The sequence below is a fragment of the Nannobrachium achirus genome, assembly GCF_963921795.1.
Source record: "Nannobrachium achirus genome assembly, chromosome: 18".
NCBI lineage: Eukaryota > Metazoa > Chordata > Actinopteri > Myctophiformes > Myctophidae > Nannobrachium > Nannobrachium achirus.
The window spans coordinates 54,209,533-54,233,230 of NC_137825.1; the positions used below are offsets into that span (position 1 = coordinate 54,209,533).

General features: G+C 40.9%; 1 protein-coding gene and 1 long non-coding RNA gene across 2 annotated transcripts; one reads left to right on the forward strand and one right to left on the reverse strand.

The window, feature by feature from the left end:
- Window positions 1-648: 648 nt before the first annotated feature.
- Window positions 649-14,726, forward strand: mfsd1l (major facilitator superfamily domain containing 1-like). Its single transcript, XM_080747748.1, has 13 exons — window positions 649-899; window positions 1,444-1,544; window positions 3,026-3,135; window positions 3,771-3,826; window positions 4,597-4,740; window positions 4,833-4,991; window positions 5,395-5,510; window positions 6,053-6,153; window positions 7,164-7,275; window positions 8,417-8,554; window positions 9,330-9,469; window positions 12,110-12,221; window positions 13,099-14,726. Exons 1-13 carry the CDS (start codon window positions 878-880, stop codon window positions 13,249-13,251), a joined length of 1,464 nt encoding a protein of 487 aa, XP_080603874.1. The 5' UTR covers window positions 649-877; the 3' UTR covers window positions 13,252-14,726.
- A 610-nt stretch (window positions 14,727-15,336) lies between these two features.
- LOC308302791 lies at window positions 15,337-22,306 on the reverse strand. Its single transcript, XR_013962967.1, has 5 exons — window positions 22,215-22,306; window positions 20,296-20,415; window positions 20,034-20,165; window positions 19,137-19,250; window positions 15,337-17,984 (listed from the first exon to the last, which is right to left on the reverse strand). It is a non-coding gene; the product is annotated as an uncharacterized lncRNA (long non-coding RNA).
- Window positions 22,307-23,698: the final 1,392 nt, after the last annotated feature.

The following is a 23,698-nucleotide window of genomic DNA, read 5'->3' on the forward strand; positions in this document are numbered from 1 at the left end:
AACTGGGTTAACGTACGGATGGTGTCCTGAGAGGGACAAGTCAAAACGCGTTCTTCAGTCATCCACTAAACAGACAGAAATACTACTGGATAATCATAAAAAACATGCCACATGACATGTCATCTTCATCTAAAACTATCTTTACAGAAAACAGTATACATGCTACTAATTATAAATACGATAGTAGAGACTCGAGAGTGAAGAATCTTTACAGAAACAGTAAAGGCATGGCATGTATACTGTCATTTGAAGACAAAATAGCGACACCAAGCGTTCGTTCCAGGTGGATGGATTAAGAAAATCTCTGAAAAATGTAATTTGTTTTTAAATTCATATTTTTTTTATTTGTGATTTTATGGGAATATATTTTGTAAATGTTCTGAAATAATAATAATTAAAACAAAAATAAATAAAGGTACCCATAAAAATGTACGCGCGCCACTGTTTGGGAACCAGTGTAGGCCAGCCAATCAGAATGAAGAACCATGTAAGCACGGATGTGACGGTACGGCACGCGCTTAGGGGAGCGTCGGTGCACGTCAAGTGTTGCGCCGTGTTGTCCCCATAGAGTATATATAAAAGGTTGTCCCGTTATAAAAGTGTTGTCCTCATAGTTGTCCTCGGTTGTCCTGTGCGCAGATTTGACAACCACCTCCACCCGCAGCGTTAGTGAGAGGACACTGGTAATATCCATCCATATGTTTTAGGAATCTATGGTCGGGCACACCGGGTACAAACCACACCATACACACAACAACAACCAGCAAGTCTGGATATTGGAGTTTAGTGCTACATGTTGTTATTCTACTGATGTAAACAAAATAATTAGGACTTTTAAAGGGTCTTTACATTACTAGAGTTCTTTCCTTATTTCACCATGGCGCAACCAGCTGAGAATGGTACGTGTGACTTGTTTCTATTCTGATTTTCCTTGTCATCACATTGCAAAAGTGCACAGTGAAAGCAGAAAATGTTGAGTGTGCAGTGCACACTCAACATTTTCTGCTTTTAGCTATCGTCTATTAGGGTGATGACTAGGGGTAACATAAAATTAACAAATAATACATAAACTAACAGCAGAAGTGCTCTTGACATGATTTATTAACGTAAATTTATGTTATACTTTGTTTTCCTTCTGAAATCGACGTGTATATCCACCCCATAGATGAGCTGCAGGCTGAACCTTTGTGTTCATTTGTATTCCATATATACAATGTATGGAATATCAGACATTTTATATTAAACCCCAAAGCTGGGGGCGTTTTTAGCTGTACACAAATACATTTCAGCTACTGAGATCTACATATAAAAGAAAAATAAATCAGTTGACCTCATTCTCCACTCAGATGAGTGTTGTCCCCCCCCCCCTTCCTTTTATTGTGTATGTCTATTATCTAGTGTGTCTATTATAATGTCTATTATCTCTTCTGTTTTGTCTACCAGCATATTATCGCTTTGTGGTGCTGTTCTTCAACTGCTTGTTGACATTTGGCTCCTACTTCTGTTTTGACATACCAAGTGTTCTACAGGACCAGTTCCAGGGAGTAAGTACATGTCAGTGGGGTTGGTGTGCTTTAAAAAGAGCCACCACCAAAGTAATGTAGGCTAATATACCACCACCACCACCAACGCATTTGTAACGTTTTGCGAGATGTGCAGTGGTGGTAAAAGTCCTCACATTTTGTACTTAAGTAAAAGTATGTAGAAATACTCTGCAGGCATTGACACTTAGGCCGGACAGTGGACTCACACATATGCGTGAAACATCTTCTCTGTATCGTCTGAGAATGAGGGGGAAAGGGGAGGTCCAATGCATTGTCAATGGAAGGTTGTTTGTTTTTTTGTCGTTGCCGTGTCTCTAGCTCAACCACAGGCTGTCTTTTGGCCAAGAGACACGGCAACGACAAAAAAAAAAAACAACCTTCCATTGACAATGCATTGGATCTGCCCCTCCCCCCCTCAATCTCAGTCTACACGGACACGATAGCTGTCGCAACTGTGTGTAGGGCGCCTAAGGGTTGCCCACCTGCCCCGGTAAATAAAACTTTCTGGGGCTCCGTACAGACATTTGCGAGAGATATCGTGTCCGTGTCGTTTGAGAATGAGGGGTGGAGGTTGGGTCCAATTCATTCTCAATGGAGGTCACGTGTTTTTTTGTCTCTTGCAAATCTCTTGGCCAAAAGACAGCCTTCTGTTGAGCAAGAGACTTGGAAGAGACATGAAACCACGTGACCTCCCCCTCCGCCCCTCATTCTCAAACGATACAGAGAAGATGTCTCACGCTTATGTGTGATTGCGGCCTGGGAGATGAAGTTTGTGCTTTCAGGTTGCCCGACCGGGCAAGTGCTCATTTGAGAGGGTACGCAACCGTCTATAAACACAACACGATGATATCTGTCTAACATGACCTGAACGTGGCCAGTCTTATGGTCTGTGGAATGTAACAAGTGTGAAACCATATTCAATCATACTGTAGCTATGTAGGGATTTGGAGGTATTGATGTATGACATTTTTTATCGCACAGCCCCAGAAAATAAAGAAGTTTTAAATTGAGCGTTAATTCAAATCCTACCTATAATTTTATAATGGACGATTTACTTTTCGGGCAAGTGGGCATGACCTTCCGGCAAGTAGAACATGACCTGTACTTGCCCAACGCTCTGTTACAAGTAATAGTCCGGAATTCAAAATTTACTAGACAAAATTGAGAACGTGATCACACACAAAACTCTACTATATGAAAATGTAATACGTTTTATTTAGCTGCTTTAAGAAAACCAATAGCCTACAGTAAGTGTCAACTAAAAAGTGTTATTCCACTTTTATTTGGCATAATGTAACTAATCGCATCTTAACTTATCTCATGCCGGACATCTATCTCTACAAGAACCAAGTTTTGGTTGCAATTGCTGTTAATCAGCAATTGTGACATGGTGTCGGGGACATTCTAAAATGCTTTCCTCAGCAAGAGTGACAACAGGCTAGTCAACACGTATTGTCAATGACTTCTCTCCATTGTGACAGAACCTGACATGTGCCAATACAACAGTGATCAATGGGACGGTGGACTGTGTGTTGGGACTCGGCATGACTCCTGAGGAGTATAATCTGCTGTATGCCATCTATGCATGGACGTAAGTATGTGTAATGTATAACAGGGTTCCCGCGGTCATGAAATTCCTGGAAATATTTTGAAATTAGAAAAATATTTTTCCAGTACTGGAAACGTTTTGGAATTGATCAAGGGTCCTGGAAGGTCCTGGAAAAATAGCTATGCATTGTCTTTGGTTATTGATTTTGTTAATACCTCTGAAATGACAAATTAAACATTGGCCAAATTGTCAAAATTACAGGCAGAAATTGTGAAAATAGCAGTTCTACATGTAGATCGTCTATTTTCACAATAAAACCGGCGGGTTATACAAAATTCCTCAACTCTTAGTGCTCGTCAGGGTGCCCGGGTCCCCAGTTCAAATATGATTATTTTGTGGGTCACGGCCAGAAAAGGTTGAGAACCACTGGCATACACTACCTGTCTTTGGGCATTGCGCATAGGAGTAAGCGACTCGTTATTGAGCTGAATTATTGTTATATAGTCCTGGAATTCGGGTTAAATATTCTGGAAAAGTTTTGGAAATGAATTGGTAAAGATGTGTGGGAACCCTGTGTATAAGTATAAAGTGGCATTGGTGTCATATTATCCCACAATCTGCATTTGTTGGTGACGTGATTTGTTGGATGTCTTATTTTGCCTATCTCTCACCAACAGCAATGCAGTAGTGGTCATCCTGGCTGGGTTCATGATTGACAAGTTGGGCAATCGCTGTAAGTCCATCGGCATGTCCAACAACATTTTTTTCAAATAATATTTTTATTGATTTTTACATTGTATAAAAAAGGCAAATCAAACAAACGCCGACAGCTCAGCTCAGATATTTTTTTTTTGCAAAAACAAAGGACACAGATACAAATATAACTTCTTATAGTATACCTACATTGATTGGCTATGACATAAAACATCATGTACACATTGTTTGGTGCTTGACAGTATGTAGATGGGTGAATATCTACACCAAAAAGAAAAGAAATAAATAATAAGAAAACAAAAGAAGAAGAAGAAATACATAAAACAGTATTAATTCCCCAACAATAACAAAGTAAAAAGGCAAAATGATAATGATCCTATCTTATCCATCAAGGTTAGCGGTATCACTTCTGTTAAGGAACAAGAAATAACGAATTAAAAAGTTGAAAGGGTTTTTCGGTTAAAATGTTCTTGTTGCACTTATCCTAGTTTGTTGCATTTTTTTCTTATTTCAGCTCTGCAGGTATAGCAAAACAAGCAGAATACATTAACCCATTTAGAACGGGTACACATTTTGTGTATCATTATTTTATGCTTTAACTATTGAAAAATAGCAGATATACAGGCTCACAGCGCGCTGCGAGCTTGTAGATCTGCTATTTTTGAAAAGTCGTGAACATTAGAATTTTGACCCGATTCTATAAGTGTCTTTTGAATCCTTCTAATTCTAGGCCTAAATGGGTTAAATGGATCTCTCTTTCTCTCTCTCTGTCACTCTCTCCCTATTCAGTCGGGGTGTTCCTCTTCTCTTTCTTGTGTGTTTTGGGCTCATCAATCTTTGCACTGGGCTCCCACTTCAAGGGAACTCCATACCTCCTGCCCCTCATGCTCACTGGGCGTCTGATCTTTGGCTCAGGCAACGGATCCCTGACAAGTAAGACCTCATGAAAGGAAAGGAACGTAGATTTTGGTTTGCAAAACGTGGGGAATGAAGTGATCTCTCTCTGTCTCTTGCTCTCTCTGCAGTTGTTCAAAATCGTATCACAGCCTTCTGGTTTAAAGGGAAGGAGCTGGCCTTGGCCTTCGGTATAACCCTGGCCTTTTCTCGCCTGGGATCTGTCCTCAACTTCTTCTTCACCCAAAGATTTGAGGAAAGATTTGGGATGCAGTGGACTCTCTGGGGAGGTAGGGAACAGGTGGTGAAGCACAACAAAAACAAATGGTCTTATAGGGATGAGATACATTATAGTTTCTTAGTGCCTATGAATAAAAAAGAGAACTTTGTAATTTGTCTCAGATCTTACTTAACCAGTTAAAACCTCTTGACTAAAAACTGACCTCAGTTGCAAATTTACTTGGACACATTTCTTCTTTTTTTCAGTCTACACCAAATCTCTTAAGCCAAAAATAACCTACATGTATCTATGCGTTGTGAGCTTGTAGATCTGCCGTTTTATTTTTTCCTCACCATTTTACTACTTTGATCTGCCATTAATAAGTGAGAAAGCAAACATAAGTACACCTAAACTAAGAAATCAATGTTGCAGTGCTACACATAGCAAACGTGATACTGTGTGTTGTGCTGTAGGTGCCTTGCTGTGTGTGTTGGGCTTCATGGCTGCCATCACAGTCAGCGCTCTGGACAAGGTGGGGATGAGGCAGCTGGGTCTGGATGGTGCCATGCTGGAAGAGTCCCGCAAAGTGGTAGGGATAGTATCAGTTATCATAACATATTACACAGCTTGGATGAATGCTTGATTCTGATTGGTCAGTCGCTGATGTGGCACAGACTCAGAGCTATATCGCGATACCTTACCATCCCTTACCATCCCTCATTTAGTCTTGCGTAGCCAGACAACAATTCCACAATCTCCGAATGCTATATAGAGTCTGACTGGAACTACAGCTCCTGAACAGCGAGTAATGGAAGCTGGCATTTCCGTTCATGAAAATATATTTTAAATTGTCATTTCTGCTAAGCAGCAAGCTAATTATGCTTAGATGATTTTTATTTATATAATGATGAATGTGTGCGATGTGAGACGGAAACGGAAGTGAGGAGGAGGCTTCACTTCCCCTTTAACCGGTTACTCATCGTTCCTCTTACGATATTCCAGACTGTATGACGAGAGCATTTGCAAATCGCGGAGTCAACAGTCTGGCCACGCAAGACTATCCTTCATTCAAAGTGAACTATTTATCAATCAACTGAACTATTTATTTTGTGTGTGTGTCTCTGTGTGTAGAGGGTGCAGGACGTGAAACTCCTCTCTCTCAGATACTGGCTGCTGGTTCTCACCATCATGTTCTTCTACAACGGCATATTCCCCTTCATCGCTGATGCCAGGTAGAAGCACCGACAACAGACATGCGTGCACACTAGGGCATTCACCAACGATTCGAATATTCGAATATCAAAGTCACTATTCAACCTTGTTCACCGAAGTCGAATATTATTATTATTATTTTTTTTAATTGTTTTCTCTTTAAAAATATATATATCTTTTATAAAGCTTAGCTAGGTAGGAAGTCATAAGAATGAGTTGTCAATGCCCCTGGTGGATGAATTTGTTAATGCTCTATACCAGGGGTTCTCAAATGTTTTTAACCCTGACAAGCACTTGGAATTGTAGGTACAGTATTGCATTTAATGTGACTCGGTTCCACAGATAAATATTGTGAAAATAGCAGATCTACGCGAGGCGTTGTGAGCGTGTAGATCGGCTATTTTCACAATGTGTGCCTCTTGCTTACTCAATAATTGTCAGTTTGGCGAGTCCTGTCGAATATTCGACTATTCGAATACTTTGAGGTCGAATAATTAGAATACTAAAAATCGCTATTCGTGAATGCCCTAGTCGCCTAGTGCACACTTGACTCAACAGCGTCTACAACTGTGCGTTCAAGATTCTTCAGCGTGTCCGTTTGATTGATTGATTGATTGAAGAATTTATTAGAAGTTTGCAATAGAAAAAAGTACAGTTTCATGACAGTACAAATCACTGGTACAAGGTCAACTAAAAGGAGATCCTAGAAAGCCGAGGCTTATTTCCACAGGAACCACACTTTAAGTATCTCATATAACATTGAAAGACAGACGGATAGAGCATAGTACTTTATCTAGGATAATATCAGTTTCAAAAGCATAACATCAAATACAAAAGGCAGAATACAAAGAAAAGGGGGGGGGGGGGGGGAGCATGGGGGCTTAGTCTATTTACAAGTCACGGGTAGCTGCTGTCTGAAGGTGACTTTTCATACCAATTTTGAAGGAGGCTAGGGATTTGCTCTCCTTTAGGGCTTGTGGAAGGGCGTTCCACAAAGAATGTTAAAGAATGTTTCCTTCTCCCTGTCCAGTAAGTTCATTCAGGACAAGTACAGCGGCTACAGCCAGAAGGAGGCTGCCTATATCGCAGGTGCCGTGTACGACAGCTCACTGGTCCTGTCGGCCAGTGTGGGCATTCTCATTGTAAGTCACTGACATTATTATAACACTGACAAAGACTTATTTAATTTTCTAATGCTTTATGTAATAAGTGGTGTTTGAAGTCCAACAATGCATAAAGCAAGTTGGCTACACCTTATACCCATTGCCTCACTTTTGTACTGCTTTTGTATTGCCATGTATTCCACTTTAACACACAGGGTGCCTATCCCGACTAGTCGGGATTTTAAATCCGACCGTCAAGTGCTTTTCCCGACTTAAAGGTGATACACCATGCATTTGAAAAGTATTTATGTCATATTGTTTATGTCCCAAAAACGTTTTTCAAAAGGTTTGAGGCTAAATTACCACTCTTGAATAGAGAGCTTCTCTCATTTTTGAATGGCTCTCAGAGCATTTCAGCTGCAGTACCACCTTTGGCCTGAACTGCGCCACCCCCCCCAAAATCTGTTTGAAAAAAAAAATCTTTTTGAAAAAAAGATTTTTTTTTGAATTTTTATTTATTTTTTCTTCAAAAACGGCCGATGATGACGTCACAATCGGCAGCAAATCTGGATAGCCTGTTTTGAGAACCCGTGGGATACTTTTAACCTTTGCCTTCTCAAAACCAGAGAAAGACACAACGGTCAGAAATGGGACTTTGTGAGGATAGAAGGTGCTAGTGGGACCCCAAAAAAAGGTTTTAAAATAGGAAAAGTGAAATTTCATGGTGTATCACCTTTAATTCGGGATATAACGTTTCCTATAGTAACCCGTAGCGTGCGGTGTGTGGCACCCCGCACCCGGCACTGAAGCAAAAACTCAAATCGCCATAAGAGAAATTGGAATCAGGAAGTGTAATCCACCGTTGGAAGCAATGTAATGATCTGCAGCTGTTTAAAACTAGCAATTCTCTATGGACCATAACAAAAGCACGGATGGCTGCGGTTATCATTGTTCTCGAATCGCCATTCGTCCAAAATGTAACTGGATTACTTCCGGACCAGTGGTGCGTTCAAGGAGCCACGAAAATCAGGCAAAACCACTGAAAAACCCCGGCAGAAGCTACCAAATTAATCAATTATATACCTGGCAACCACTGTGTTAATGGCTACCATGATACTACTACTGTGAACTACATGGCTACGTTCTCCTACGTCTCATTGTGTGAATGAATGTGTTGCAGGACTACGTTGGTCTGCGTGGGGTCTTTGCGCTGGCCTGTGCCGTCCTCACCCTGCCTGTGTTTGGACTGCTGGCGTTCACCTTTGTCCCTCCTCTGGTCTCCACCATCTGGCTGGGGATCACCTACTCCTTCGCTGCTGTAAGTCTTCTACATCAGTGGTTCTCAAACTTTTATATACGGTATTTATTTCAAGGACACCCAGCTCTTCCATTTGTTCCCTCTCAGAGTTACAGGCACATGATGGTTCGTTTGGAACCCTTTCAAGACCCCCGTCAGGAGTAGTTTAACCCCAAAATGACTTATTTTATCGATTACTCGCATGGAGACTTGAATTCATGGATATCTTTTAGTTTTTTGTTGCGCTCCTGAGCCAATAATTTGACCAGCAGTGGTTCCCTTTGGAGACACAATTATAGAGAGTCTTTGTGTCTCCTACCAGATACATTAGGGTCTTTATTCTTATCATCAAATTATTGGCCCAGGAATGCGACCAGTAATCGATAGAAAAAAAGTAGTTTTTTGGGTGAACTAGCTACTCCTTAAACATCACATATTTCCTGAGGATCAATACCTCAATGGCAATTGAAAGGGAAAATGGTGTTTCTTGTAATGTTGTGTTTTATATACTGTACATTCTACAGCACTGTTTCCCAAACAGTGGGTCGGGACCCATTTGGGTCACAAGCCAATTTTTTGGTGTCGCGACTGGATTAAAAGAAACAAACACACACATCTAAGAAATGCCATAGATGCAAAGTAATAATAATTAAGAAGCAGTGAAAATAGCCAAATCTACAAGCTTGCAACGCCCGGGCAAACGTCTAATCTCTCCTTGGCGTGACAAGTTTGGGAACCACTGTTCTACAGTATATCTGTCGTCTATCAAGTCTAATGACCAGTGTTGTTTTATCAGTCCAGTATGTGGCCCTCGATCCCGCTGGTGGTCCCTCAAGCAACTCTAGGAACCGCCATGGGGCTGGCTACCTCCATACAGATGATTGGCATCGGACTGTCCAATCTGATTGTCGGACAGATCTTGGGTACCAAGTCCAGGTACAGTATGTGCTTCATGTCTCCATGGCAATGCGTTGGTGTGGTCTGACATGTCTACGATATCCTCTTAAGGAATATACTGTGCATATATACAGACGGAGGACAGTTTGTTGGGCCATCACAAGCCACCAGAACCGCTCAGGGGCGGGCTGGCCTTCTGGCATACAGGGCATTTGCCCGGTGGGCTGGTGGGCTAGGGGGCTGGGGGGCTGGTGGTCAAAAAAAAAAGAAAGAAAAAAAAAGACAGTAACATACAGTAGCCTATAGTCTACTGCATATTGAGCAATCAAATACAACTTGTTTGTCCAATTCTCAGATCAATATGCTTCTTTTCCATTCATTAGCTAACTAGCCAAAGTTCTGACACATTTTGTCACTAATCGTGTTCATACTCTGCTTGTTGGTGGTGAGAACTGTACGCTAACTTATACAATTTATGGATTGTCGGAAAAGTTGTGATATTAAAAGCTTGTGTATTTATATGTGCCGCCCTCGACCCGACGAGTCGGTATAGTATCTGCGCGCGCGCTGGTTGTGGGGGCTGGTCTGGCCAAGATGCCAGGGCTGAATTTTAGTCCCAGTCCGTCCCTGGAACCGCTTCAGTGTACATTGTGCAAGACTGTGATGGCATATGATTCACTTTTTCATACACATTGTCATTTTTCATACTCCACAAACCATTCTTCTGTGATTCCTCGTGCCCTGTGGATGAAGGCATTGTAATTCCTGTAAAGAGAACACAAAGAGACCAGGATAGAGGGTATGCGCGTGAGGCGGCGTGACATCATCATCATACCCGGGACGGAAGTTAAGCGGGAATGCCTACTGAGGGGCAAAAACTACACTACTTTCTGGCGTTGAATGCCCATACATGCAAACAGAAAAGTCCTACCTAATTGCATTAAACGGCATTAAACAACATTAAACTCACTTTGCCACTCGATTTGCCATTCACTGTATGCATGCGCATACCCTCTATAGAAATGTTTAATCATAGAATAAAGATGGTCTCTCAGAATAACTCTGAATACACAGAATAGTATTGATTTGCTGAGACCCTTAAGTTGACCCAAACCATGCCAGGTGGCTTACAACATGGCTAAAATGTATTTTTTATATTTTATCTACTGTACATTCCTCACCTCACAATGTATTTGGCAGACAATTAAAATATCAGACAAATGAAAATTGGACTCATAACTTTATATAGCTTATTGACAATACCGTAATTAGCAGACATCTCGGATTGATGCAAATTAAACCTATTTCCGCGACTGGGATTTCTTAGGACTTTTAGGATGGTGTTCTGGTGACTTAGAAACTAAGTTTGTTATGTGTCACCATCGTTGTATATTATTTTGTGACAATAATTAGGTATGACGGGGGGAAACAAATCAGTTACATTTACTTTGATGTGATAGTTTGCCTGGCTGTAGGGCTCCAGCATTCAGGTGCGCACCGTTCTCTTGGCGATGCCACACATGCACTCGCCCGCATATGACGTGAGAATATGATAAAGGATTTTCCCACAACTCTAACCAGTGCCTATGGTTTTTGCACCACTGAGCTCACAAACTTGCATCTTTATGCCGTGCAACTCTACTATAACACTCCCCACTACGTAGTTGTCTACGGATTGTTCTTGCTGACACGGTTTGATCACATTCTGCTGTGTCATGGGGAAGTTACTTCTGTTTTTTCCTTACTAATGCACGTGCAAGTGTCACAGTCATTGAATGTGCACTTTGGACCACAAATTCCAATGTCCACAGATCTAAATGCAGATGTTAATGAAGGGGTAAAGCAGTCTCTGTGATTGAAGCTCCTGCCATCTGTGCCAAAATAACGCTCTGCATTAGAGAGTCTGCTAAATGCCTAAATCAGGGGTCTTCAACAGCGGGTCCGGGACCCCTAAGGGGTCCTCAGAGTCACTACAGGGGGTCCTTCAAACCTTTGTTTGATAGAAACTTTTTTTCTCCTTTTTTATATTAACCACTTGAACCCTAACGTCCATATTCTGCGAACTTTAGCCAAAAATAGCAGATCTACAAGCTCACAACACCTCACTCTGCAAGGCGTTATGAGCTTGCAGATCGGCTATTTTCGGCAAAGAGGTTTGGTGTAGTTGAGAAAAAAGAGCACACTAAGTACAGAGTGAAAGGTCAAGTTTATTAAGTATTGATGGTTCAATTGGTTACATATCTGATAACACAAATTGACATGAATCCAAAATACACTGATGATTGTGCTGTCAAACGATGATACTATATGGAATCGGTGGGTCCCTGCTTCATCTCTCTCTCAGCTAAGTGGTTCTTGGTCTGAAAACGTTGAAGACCCCTGGCCTAAATTATGAAATAATGAACCCCCTTATCATAGTCACTTATGTATTTTCCTCTTGCCATCTTGCTCAGTCTTTCTAGCTCAATTCTACTAATGCCCTCTAAATCAAAAATGTTCAAAACTACATGCGCTGTGAGCTTGTACATCTGCTATTTTTGAAGATCGCAAAGATCTGTAATGACACAGATGATGTCCTGGTTTTAATCCATTCAGGTTTTTCCCCTCTAATTTGTTACCCATCTATCTGTATTATACATATATGCTCAGTCATTGTGTGTCGTCCATTCTGTTGTGCAGTGAGACGAAGATCCCGCTTTGGCGTTGGCAGAGAATGATGATCTTCATGTTAGCCAACACCATCTGCTGCATCGTCACCTCAGTGCTGCTTAACATCGTTGACCACCGACAGGTTAGTCCCGTTGATCTATTTTTTATGGTTGAAATCTCCACAACTTAAGGTGGTTGCACACTGCTGCGTTTTTCGTTGCGAAATGCGTTTTTCAGGGCAAGGAGAGAGAGAGAGATAGAGAGAGCAAGGGACAGAGTGGTGCGCGAAACGGGCGGTAGTGTGCAAACGTGATTGACATAACGTGAGGTTGATTTTTTTATTTGCGTGCTCCGAAATTCACTCCGATATTCGGCCCGAAAAACGCAGCAGTGTGCAACCACCTTTAAGCATGGAAGATCAAGACAAAGGGGGCAAGAGTTGTAACATGTATTCATGTATTATTTTTCCAGCCTGTCTATTTGTGTCTTCTTTGAATTAATTCTAAAAATAACCTTTAGATACTAGACTGTCTGTCTGTCCCGGGCATAACAAAACAAAGATAGACTCGGGGACCACCTAAGTCGGGAACACAGATACACAGTTTCTGTGAATGTATAGACTGATTAGGAATTGGTCAGGAACTGTGTCTTGTTTGCCAGTGGAGTATTAAGTGATTGATTATCGGTGAACAAAGAATGGTCCATTGATTTAAGCTTATTTATAGTCTGGACTCTGAGAGATACCCAGAATCCTTCAAAAACGATAAAACAATCACACCTTTTGTGAAGTGAGTGGTGCTATTTATGAGATAATTTCATTAAGCGTGGCCATTCTGGCCAATGTGACCCTGGGCACACAACAACATTTTAGGGCTTTGTGCCAAGATGTAGGCCAGATGTAGGCCACGCTTCGTACCGGACAAAGCCAGATGTCATTTTCAATGTAATGTTGTGTAAATCAATGCTACTTTGACTAAGTTTGTTATGTTTCTTTGGTTTCATTTGTTCTCTCTCTCCAGGGTGGCATTCTGAACAAGACGACCAAAAGGTCTGGAGCCGCGGCCGTCAGCAGCCCTACAGACAGAGAACCTCTGGTAGACGGAGAGGAAGGACACAGTGAGGAAGAGCAAGACAACAATAGCACAGTCCGCTCTCGCTCTGTCAGCTCCTAAGATCCACAGTGTCCCATCTGTGGCCTTTGCCATTTCTGAAAAGGTCTCTTTTTTTCCGTCTCTGTCTTTCTCTCATTGTCTCAGAATATTGTGACAGGAAATGCAAGGGAAACTCATACCTCACCTAATCTCAACTCCTTTTTTCGTGCCTGTAATCTGAGAGGGCGTGGTGGCCTTTTGTGTAAGAAACTGACATGTGGTGCAGTCTTCTAAAATACACCACACAGTTTAAACTCCTCAAGCCAATTGCTGTACGGCCAAAATAGGGGATCTACACACTCCCAACGCATCATATCTGCGAGGCGTTGGGAGTGTGTAGATCGGTTATTTGTGGCACATCAAACAACGGAGCTTAAATTCGACGTCAGGGTCTCTGCTCTTATTTGGGTAGTTTATGACTCTGCGTTTTTGATCGTTTGCACACCTTATTCCGACATTATCTTGGGTCAGTTCAATGGACAGTTTTCACGTTCACTTTAGGAATCATACTATGTTTAAATGTATTAATTATGTTTACAGACAACACTCGCCGTGAACCAGCTAATACAAGTTGTTGTTTTGAAGCTCTGTTGAGGATTCTAAATGGCTGCTGTTCTGGAAGAAATGCATTATTTTACACTAGCCTGTGAGCTTGTTGACCAAATCTTAACCGGATTTTAACACATTTAGCTTGATTGTTTTTTAAATCAATTGTTTAACACATGGGAAGCCAAGGTTTCTAACATTCCGTCGTTCACTTACGCTTTAATTTTGAAGAGCCTCGGAAGCTTTGTGCGTGTGCACGTGAGTGTCCACTGACGATTGAGGAGGATAATCCATTTGTTTACAAGCGCTCGCGAAACTAAAATCCAAATCGGGGCCGACCATAAAGTGTCGCCGTGAAAACAGGCAGATCTCTGCTTCCCTGGCGTTCTTTGCACCTTATTCATAGATAAAGCCCTTTTTATGTTTCAGCATAGAATAGAAATCAATGCAGCCTAGAGACACGCCATTTTGTCTCTCTGCGAGCCACGTTATGACGTATGGACCAGGGTCTTTCACTGACAACACAGGATGCATGCAGCTGCATGTAACCAAGTTAACCCTTTGTCTCGTTCCTGAACGAGACAACTCCTTTTGGCACAGAGACCTCCAGTGGCCGTATCTCGTTACTGAACGATTTTGGCCCCTTGGGTGTTAAAGTACAGCTAATTGTTGAGCGGTGCTAACCGCTCCTACTTCTGGCTTTGCCTGTATGTATATACTGTGTGTATGTCCCACACTTGGCTCATTGGCCAAGCTTCGCAGGACGCTTAATGAAATGATATCATAAAAGGCACCGCTCACTTCACACTGGGTGTGATTTTATTGTCATAGTTACAGGTTTCTGCCTGTAATTCATTTCATGTGAGAAACACTTTTAGGTGCAGTATTGTGCATGTCTATGTTACAATGAATGAAACTTTTGTATTTGTTTTTCGGTTTCTGTATGTACAAATAAGGGAATTTGAACTGTTTTATATTGTTAAAATAGCAAAAATAAAATGCTGTTCTTCCTACTGTCTGAATAGCAAGTATCATGCAAGCAAATTCATTTCTCAACTGTCTAAGGCTAAGCATGTCTAATACATGACAGAAGACTAAATGATTCAACATTGCCCTCTTGTGGCTGTTCACAGAATTACATGTACAAAGTGAACTATAAAAAAGGTTAGCCTTCCCCATCATTATGAAGAGGATCCAAGGTAAGCACTCTGAGATATTGACCACAACATTAATCCTTAAAATAAATGATATCCATGTATCAGAATTGAATAATTTTTTTTTAAATCGTATGAATATATTTGCTCAGTGAATACAGAGTGAATCCATCCAGAGCATGTCTACCGGCTGCCAGTCATCATTATGGACACATCCCAGGGATTCATAGGTGAATGATGGTCCTCCTCAGTGACTATTCTACAACACTGGTGAGAGGAACGTCACGTGACACCTACACCAGCTGGTTCTAGTTGAAGACTTAAAGGTATGATGTCAATTACATTTTTAAATTCAAAGGAGCTTTATTGGCATGAGCAAACATACGTTTACATTGCCAAAGCAAGTTTCAAAACAAAAACTGTTAAAAATGGGGAACATAGATACAGTCGGAGGGGGTACAGCATTGTCGTTTGGCCTATACAGGGTATGAAGCTTTTTGGAACAAATAACATCTTTCTCAATAACATTTCAATAGCATACAAATGAAGGAAAAGAAAAAAGCCTCAAATTTAAAGCTTGTTTAAAGGTAGTAGCTCTGTTTACTGTATACTGTATGTGCAGTAGGTCTGGATGCCCTTCAATGGTTTGTAGACGTTAGGGTGTAGTGGTTGTATTCCATTCTCTAGCCTCCTTTTATCACAACAGTTCACAAATCTTGCTGCTGTGTTCGCACATTGTTGTATTTCTCCATATGGGAGTTTTTGTCATTGGTCATGTTTACAAACTCACTGTGGGTTTGAGTTATCTGTGGGAAGTATGTGTCTCTGATGTCTTTGTATAGTGGGCAAGTGGTTAGAAAGTGTTGCTCTGTTTCCACCACATTTTGTGTGCCGTGGGTGCATACAGTACATAGCCTGTCTTCCCTTGGAAGCGGGGTCTGTCTGTAGCGGCCTTTCTCTATTGCAAGGCTGTGTTCGCTGAGTCTGTAACTATAGTCAAGGCTTTCCTAAGTTTTGGGTCGTTTGCTGTGATGTCATGCCGCGAAAATTAACATTATGAAATGAATATGATACAGTAGGTCACATGGTATTCTGGTATTGATTGCGTAGTAGTGAATGTTTACTTCTATGTACGGGGCCGTGCACAAAGACAATAGACGATTTACATGCTCTGCTATTTTCTTTTTCCAAAACACTGCCATTCCGAAGATTGACTTCCATTTTTCTGAATGGCTGGGTTTCCTGTTTCGTAATGGAGAGGTGTAACGTGTAACCCAACACTCTCCCCCTCGTTGAATGCGCCCAGGCAGCTCATTGGCCCATTTTACTCATGACGCCACGTCGCGACCAATGAGAGGTGGCGCTTTCAGTGTTGCTAAGATTCGATACGAAATGATATAGAGGCTACCATAGAGGTAACGAGGAGGCTTTGATTGATTGATTGAAGACTTTAAAGAGGTTTGCATAGGAAAAAGTTTCATGACAGTACAGTTCACTGGTACAAGGTCGACTAAATCGAGATCCTAGTAAGCTTTTCGGCTTATTTGCACAGGAAACCTTTATGTATCTCATATAACATTAAATGACAGACGAATAGAACACAGTACTATGCAGTAGATAGTCAGAAAAAAATTAGGGCTGGGATGCGATTAAAAATTTTAATCTAATTAATTACAGGCTCTGTGATTAATTAATCGCAATTAATCGCATTTCAATCGCACATCGCTATTTGACCTGAGAAGCATTTTTTTCAAGTAAAACACATTTTGTTGTACGAGTGAATCAACGAGTGAGTTTTTTAAATCTAAATTTCTCATCCACTGGGCCAAGCAAAGCGCTCTGAACGGCTACTTCTCCCTTTGTGTTTGTTGTCTCTTTTTGGTTGGTGCATCGCTATGATCGGTATGCCCGAAACTGAAGGTTCTGTGGTGCAAAAACTAAGTGCGATTAAAATGTGTTAATTTTTTTAATCGCGTTAATTTTCTGTAATTAATTAATCGCAATTAATCAGTTAAAGTCCCAGCCTTTAAAAAAATAAAAATAAAAACAGTGCAAATAATATTGCAGATATTTACAATAGAGGGGTCAGGGGAGGGTAAGGCTGGGCTAGGTTTGTTTTTCCCAGTTACGAGCAGCTGCCGCCTGTAAATGGTTTTTCAGGGCGATTTTAAAGTATGTTAGGGATTTACACTCCTTTAAGGCCTTTGGTAAGGCCGTTGGTAAAAACAAAACGTATTTGTATTTAAAAAAGATTTTTTTAAATTTGAATATAAAAAAAAACATGATTCTGTCTCTTTTGAATAGCTTGTATGCATGATAATTGTGCAATTGACAGATTGTTGGTGATACTGTAGATTGATGATAGTATTGACATTGGTTCTAAGTTAATAAGGTATGTTTATAAATGGCAGTGTAGCCAAATGTAAGCAGGTCTCTACAGAAATAATAAAAAGTAAAACACGTATGAATTGTCAGGACTTTACTGGTGAGCCATAAAAAAATACATTTTAGGAATGAATATTTATGTTTATTTGGTTATGACGATAGGTTCTTGGTTTACCAATTATCTTAGATTTCCATGCATTTCATACCTGACTTGTGCTGTCTTTGCTTATTGTAAATAGCTCTGGATTAGGATTAAATCCCTGAATTGAAAAAATGTAAATGAAATCTGCCATCTGCCATGATTGGCTCTCTGGCCAGACTTGTAGATTTAACAACAGTACTTGTAGGATTAACAGTGACACTTGTAACTGCAGTGATTATAGGACCAATAGCAGTGATGCTAGGATAGCAGTGATTATAGGACCAATAGCAGTGATGCTAGGATAGCAGTGATTATAGGACCAATAGCAGTGATTATAGGGGTGACAGCAGTGCTTCCAGACCCCAGATCTACCTTGAGAGTCTGATTTACGAGGCTAGACCTTTTAGCCCTAAAATCAGCATTGTTGCACAAGTCACCTTCACAGCAGCCACTGTTTCCATCTTGATCACAAATGCTCTTTGAGCTGCAGCCCACATGGTTCTCCACCTTTCCTTCGCTGTCTGTCTCTGTGAAAACAAATAATATATATATTATATATAAAAAAATATTTGAAAAAAAAAAAAATATATATATATAAATATATATATATATATATATATATATATAAATATATATATATATATATATATATATATATAAAATATCAGAAGAGAGGCCGGGTTAAGTTACACCAATGAAGGACAAGGACTCTCAACCAAGTCCAATGACCCAAGCACAGCACACAACCCACAAGTCTGAGTGACGAACGGTGGAAAAGATATAGCAAATAATAGGAACTATCAACTATCGACCAAAAAGAAGAGGGGCAGGGCTAAGTTAAACCAATTAACTCTTTTACCACGGAACGAGCGCTCGTTCTGTGTTTCACGTGTCTGCCGCGCCATAACGAGCGTTTGTTCTTTTACGTGTCTGAGCACTGTAAGCAGATGAGGGGTGACGCGGGTGTGTACAGTAGCAGCAGCTCCCATTACGTTAGTCTCAAATCTGTAGTGCACATAAACAACAATGGCGGTGGTATCACTTCTTCAGTGGTTTTCTCAGCCTGGATCTACTTTCTCTATTTCTATGTCTGAAAAGTGGTGCAAACCGAGGGGGAAGGAGGAGCCTCTCCGTAATGGCTGCGCCCATAGTGTTTTTTTTCACGATTCCGTGAGCGATGAAACTGTCTTTTACACAAGACCGAACATGTACAGTAGGTGAAACCGTATGGGGCTGCGCCGTTGACATTTTGTAAGGGGCCATTATGTCAAGCCCCTTTTTGCGCATTTTAAAATCGTAATCTTCTCTGTATCGTTCCAATTTTAGTACCACTTTACCTCATATATACTGTATATAGTCTCAATAGAATATAGCCTCCGAGAAAGTAACGCCCCCTTCTCGAGGGGGCCCAATAGGAAATGAGCCCACTGCCTAGGCTGTGGGAAGATTTCAAAAGAGTACCGTTCAGACACACCCAAGAAACCCAAGAAGGGGGGGGGGGGGGGGGGGGGGGGGGGGGCCTGGAAGAGACACTGGGAAGACCAAAAAAAAGAGAAAAATGTGAAATTCATGGTGGGGCCCCTGAGGTTTGAGAACCATTGATATAGACAACTGACACACACAATGTGAACTATTTGGGTGAAAAGGAGAAGCATCATATAAATTCATCTTCTTTTTACCGATTTCTGAGAAGCAGTGATCCTGATCAGCAACACATGAAATAATGTGGGAGCAGTAGTTGGTGTCGTCACAAGCGTAGCACATCAAACCGTTGCGAGTAGGGTTGACTGGAGCTGTAAGGGTTAAATGTACAGTATAAAATGTAAATACACCTTGGAGTTACTAGGTCTTCATGAAAATCTTTTCCTCATTCATATTTACAGAGTTATAGAGTTTATCATTCATAATGTACAGTGTTGTAGAGTTTATCATTCTTATGTAGTGGTTATAGAGTTTATCATTCTTATGTAGTGGTTATAGAGCTTATCATTCTTATGTAGTGGTTATAGAGTTTATCATTCTTATGTAGTGGTTATAGAGCTTATCATTCTTATGTAGTGGTTATAGAGCTTATCATTCTTATGTAGTGGTTATAGAGCTTATCATTCTTATGTAGTGGTTATAGAGCTTATCATTCTTATGTAGTGGTTATAGAGCTTATCATTCTTATGTAGTGGTTATAGAGTTTATCATTCTTATGTAGTGGTTATAGAGTTTATCATTCTTATGTAGTGGTTATAGAGCTTATCAAACATAGATTAAAACAGTGGTTCCCAAACCTTTCAGGTCGAGACCCAAAAGAGAGATTAGACGTTTGCCCGGGACCCAAACTAGTGAAAACAGCAGATCTACAAGCTCACAACGTGCTGCGAAATGAGCTTGTAGATGTAGAGTGACTATTTTCACTACTTCTTAAACATTTGTTTTCTTATTATGGAATTTCTTCTCTTTGTTTTTTAATTCATGATTTTTTTATTTCATTTTGGGGGAATGTTTTTTTTTAAATGTCTTGACAAAATGTAGGGACCAAATAAATCAAAGGACCCAGATGTGTCCGTGACCCACAAATTACTTACGTTTGATCGCGTTGCAGAGGTCAGTGATACAACACTGGCTGAACACAATTGCTCCTTTAATACCCACTGACCCATTAACACACTTATCATCTGGCACGCATTTCTTCTCAGTACCATCCACTTGGCGATGTTCTAAAAAAAAAAGAAAAACAAGCAAGATATTAAATCTCTACCAAATACTATCTTAATCATACCAGAAAGATACTGTAATATACCGACCTCACAAAAGTAAAGAGGTTATACCTCTGTTTCTGTTACATACCGACATAGGCTCTGATTGCTGTTGCCACACATTTATCAGAGCTGTTGGGACAGTTCTTTATTTGATCCGTGCAGGTTATTCCACCTTCCAGGTCGCACTCGTAACATCTCAAAGCATATCCTGAGACAACAGGTAGAAGACAGTCAGTTTACAATAGAAAACTAATGTAACCATTAAACACATTCCATCATGCATGTGTATTAGGAGCAGTGTGTTAGTTTAACTGTTCATACCTTTACCACCCTTTGATTTATGATCCTCACTGAGGAATAGTGTTGAAAAGAGTTGGTGTGGAAATAAGACTTTTGAGAAGTATTATCTTTATCATTGTTTCTTTACCTGCAGCTGCAGTCAATTACTGCATTATTATTTTAAAGGAATATTTCACTTTCCAAAAAACCTTTGGTCATTTTACCATCTAATCAGGCTATTGGGAACACCCGAGACTCAATATTTTGATATAATATTTTATCAGATACGGCCCCTTCCTATACACTTCAAACACCATTTTAACCATTACTTCAAGGCTCTAGGCATGGGTGTGTCTGCACAGGATTGGATATAGCCTGGAACCAGATCAATCCACCTATTCATGGGTTGCATTTGTAGTCCTAAACCGGCCATATTGAGGATCAACACAGGTGTTCAATTAGTCTGATTGGCATAGAACTAATGTTCTACGTTAATCAAAACACCTGTGTTGGTCCTCAAAATGGCTGGTGTAGGACTACAAATGCAACCCATGAATAGGGGGGGAAACATGCCCTTGGTGAATATGGGTCTGGCCATGCTCAATTGTGAATCAATTTCCTCTCCCCCACAATGTGGGGGAACCAATCAGGGCCCAGCATTGGTCTGGTCTAACCAATCGTGTCCAGAGCCATTTTTTTTAACCCACTCCTTGGAAATGAAAATTCTGCCCGCGAGTCCAGACTAATATCCGATACGCAGTGAGGAATTAGTATGAGCAACGCCAGGCTAGATTGGATACACTGTCCACTAGATGAAATTAGATCTATTACTTCTATTACTGTGTGTAGGTGAAGATCTGTGATAATATCAGAGATACCTGCAGTAGTCATATTATACCAGTATTACTCAGTAGTTTGTGATGCTCAGAAGTTTGACATTATGGGCCCTATTTTCGTCCATGAAGTTTAGGGATGAACACAAATATAGCTCCATGTCTGTGTGGCTACAACAAACTACTGAGCAGTCGGTCCTCCTCACACACATCAAAGGCAGAGACTAGTCTGTTTAATGTGACAAGTATTAAGTTAGTGTCCCAAGACAGACATGCTTGTGTTTTGATTCCCACAATTTTCAAATGCTCCTGCCTGCCCAACTCTGTGCACTTAGTTAACTGTATAGTATTATAAACTATGAAAAAGAGTAGAAATTAAAGCAGATGTAATTCATTTCCACACTGGTAAGAGTTGTTGATACTTTCAACCACAAGAGGCCAGCGACAACCAGCCTGAGATGTGTATAGGCTATTTTGTCTGTTTCTTCTTGCTTGATCTCCTTTCCCCCGCCCCTTGCCCACCCCACAACCCATGTAGAAAAATACGCAATACATAGGCCTACAGATGCAATACATAGGCCTACAGATACAATATTTGACATAGCTTCACCCCTATTAGATCCCATAATGGTATAGTCCAAGTGTAGGCGACCTTAGACAACCCCATGTTGGCACTGGGGTGGGAGTGATCACTGGCACACTGGCAGATACACAGAGAGACAGAGAGACAGAAAAAGTTTGGGAAACACTGCTATAGCCTTCTGTAGATTCTAAACCAGGCTTCACAGCCACAATGTGTCAGAAATGTGTGCATTTCCTTATGCTGCTGCATGTTAAAAGTTACATACTTATTTACTGTGCAAGTAGGCTTGCTAAAATACTCAAAATGGTTTACCTGTTTGTAACAGCATAAGCCCAAGGGTGAGTGTGATCAGATGCATCTTGTTGAACACAGAGAAACATGGACCCTGACCACGCCCCCTTTACTGACTGTTGTCAGTGAAGGGGGTGTGGTCTCTGGGTGGCCAATGGGTGCAATACGTACCAAATATGGCAAGAACACTGTTGAGTGGGGGCTCCCATGGGCACCACAGGCACACAACAGATAAGTCGCAGCAAAAAATTCACCATTTGTTAGCCTTCTGCCCTATTCACGACCCGCCCACTCAGCATCCCCCGGGTGCTGAAGTCCCGTTTTGAAGGGGTAAATTCTACTATAGCCTATGTTGGCACAGAAATCGCAAATGTAATGCAATTTCCGAACAGTAAAGTATAAAATACGGCTAGCATGATCAAGAACACAAGATAGTAAACGGCACAAAGCATTATAATTTACTTTACCGTTAGAAATAACGATTTGTTGGCTTTAAGTCCAGTATAGTTTCCCCTTCTAAATTGAAGTCAGCACCCGGGGAAAACTGAGAAACGGAAGTAGGTGGGCGGGCCGTGAATAGGGCTAATTGTCCCTGACTTACCTAGCATCGTAAACCAGACTCCTCCTCCAAGGACTCAGTTTACTAGGCTATGACTGACCAACCAGCAGGCTCTATCAGCCTTGTCCCGCCCTGGTTCTGCCTTTTTTGTGTTGAATTTGCTAAAACATCATTTTTGGAGAAATCAAAAACATTTAAAAACATGCTGAGTCACTATAATGCCACTGAGCAGCTCCATTTTACTGAAACCAAGTTTAAAATTAGAATTGAACACACAGAATAACAATACAAAGCCACTGAATTAAAATGGTAGTGGATGGAGTGTCCCACCGAGTGTCCCACCAAGACACAGCAACCAATGGGTGTGAAGAGGGGCGGGACAGGTGGTACAACAGTAGTGTTAAATCAGTGTTTAACATTTCAAATGGCCATAACTCAGACAGTGACCATGGCACTGATCAGTGAACCTAGTCCTTTCAACCTTTCAAAACAGCGTTACAAAATGCTTCGCAGATAAAAACACGACATAAGACAGGACAGGAGCAATAAAACATTACACAGCTAATGCAGTAGAATACAGTAGCTTAAAACATTTGGGAAATAAGGCAGCATTATTATTATGAATTATAATTGTCTCTGTAGAGTAGTGACAATAAAACCTTGATTCTATTTATTCCTAAACCTCATGGAGGATGAAGGTCGGTGGAGGTTGGGGAAAGTGAGTGGAAGTCGTTATATAGCGCCTTTATCCAAGGCGCTTTACAGAGATTGTGTCTTTACATTCACCCATTCACACACACATTCATACGCCGATGGCGGAGGAAACCATGCAAGGCACCAACTTGCTCATCGGGAGCAATTAGTTGTTCAGTGTCTTGCTCAAGGACACTTCGACACTAACTCTGGGGGAGCAACCTCATGCACAGCACTCGCAAGAGGGCACCAA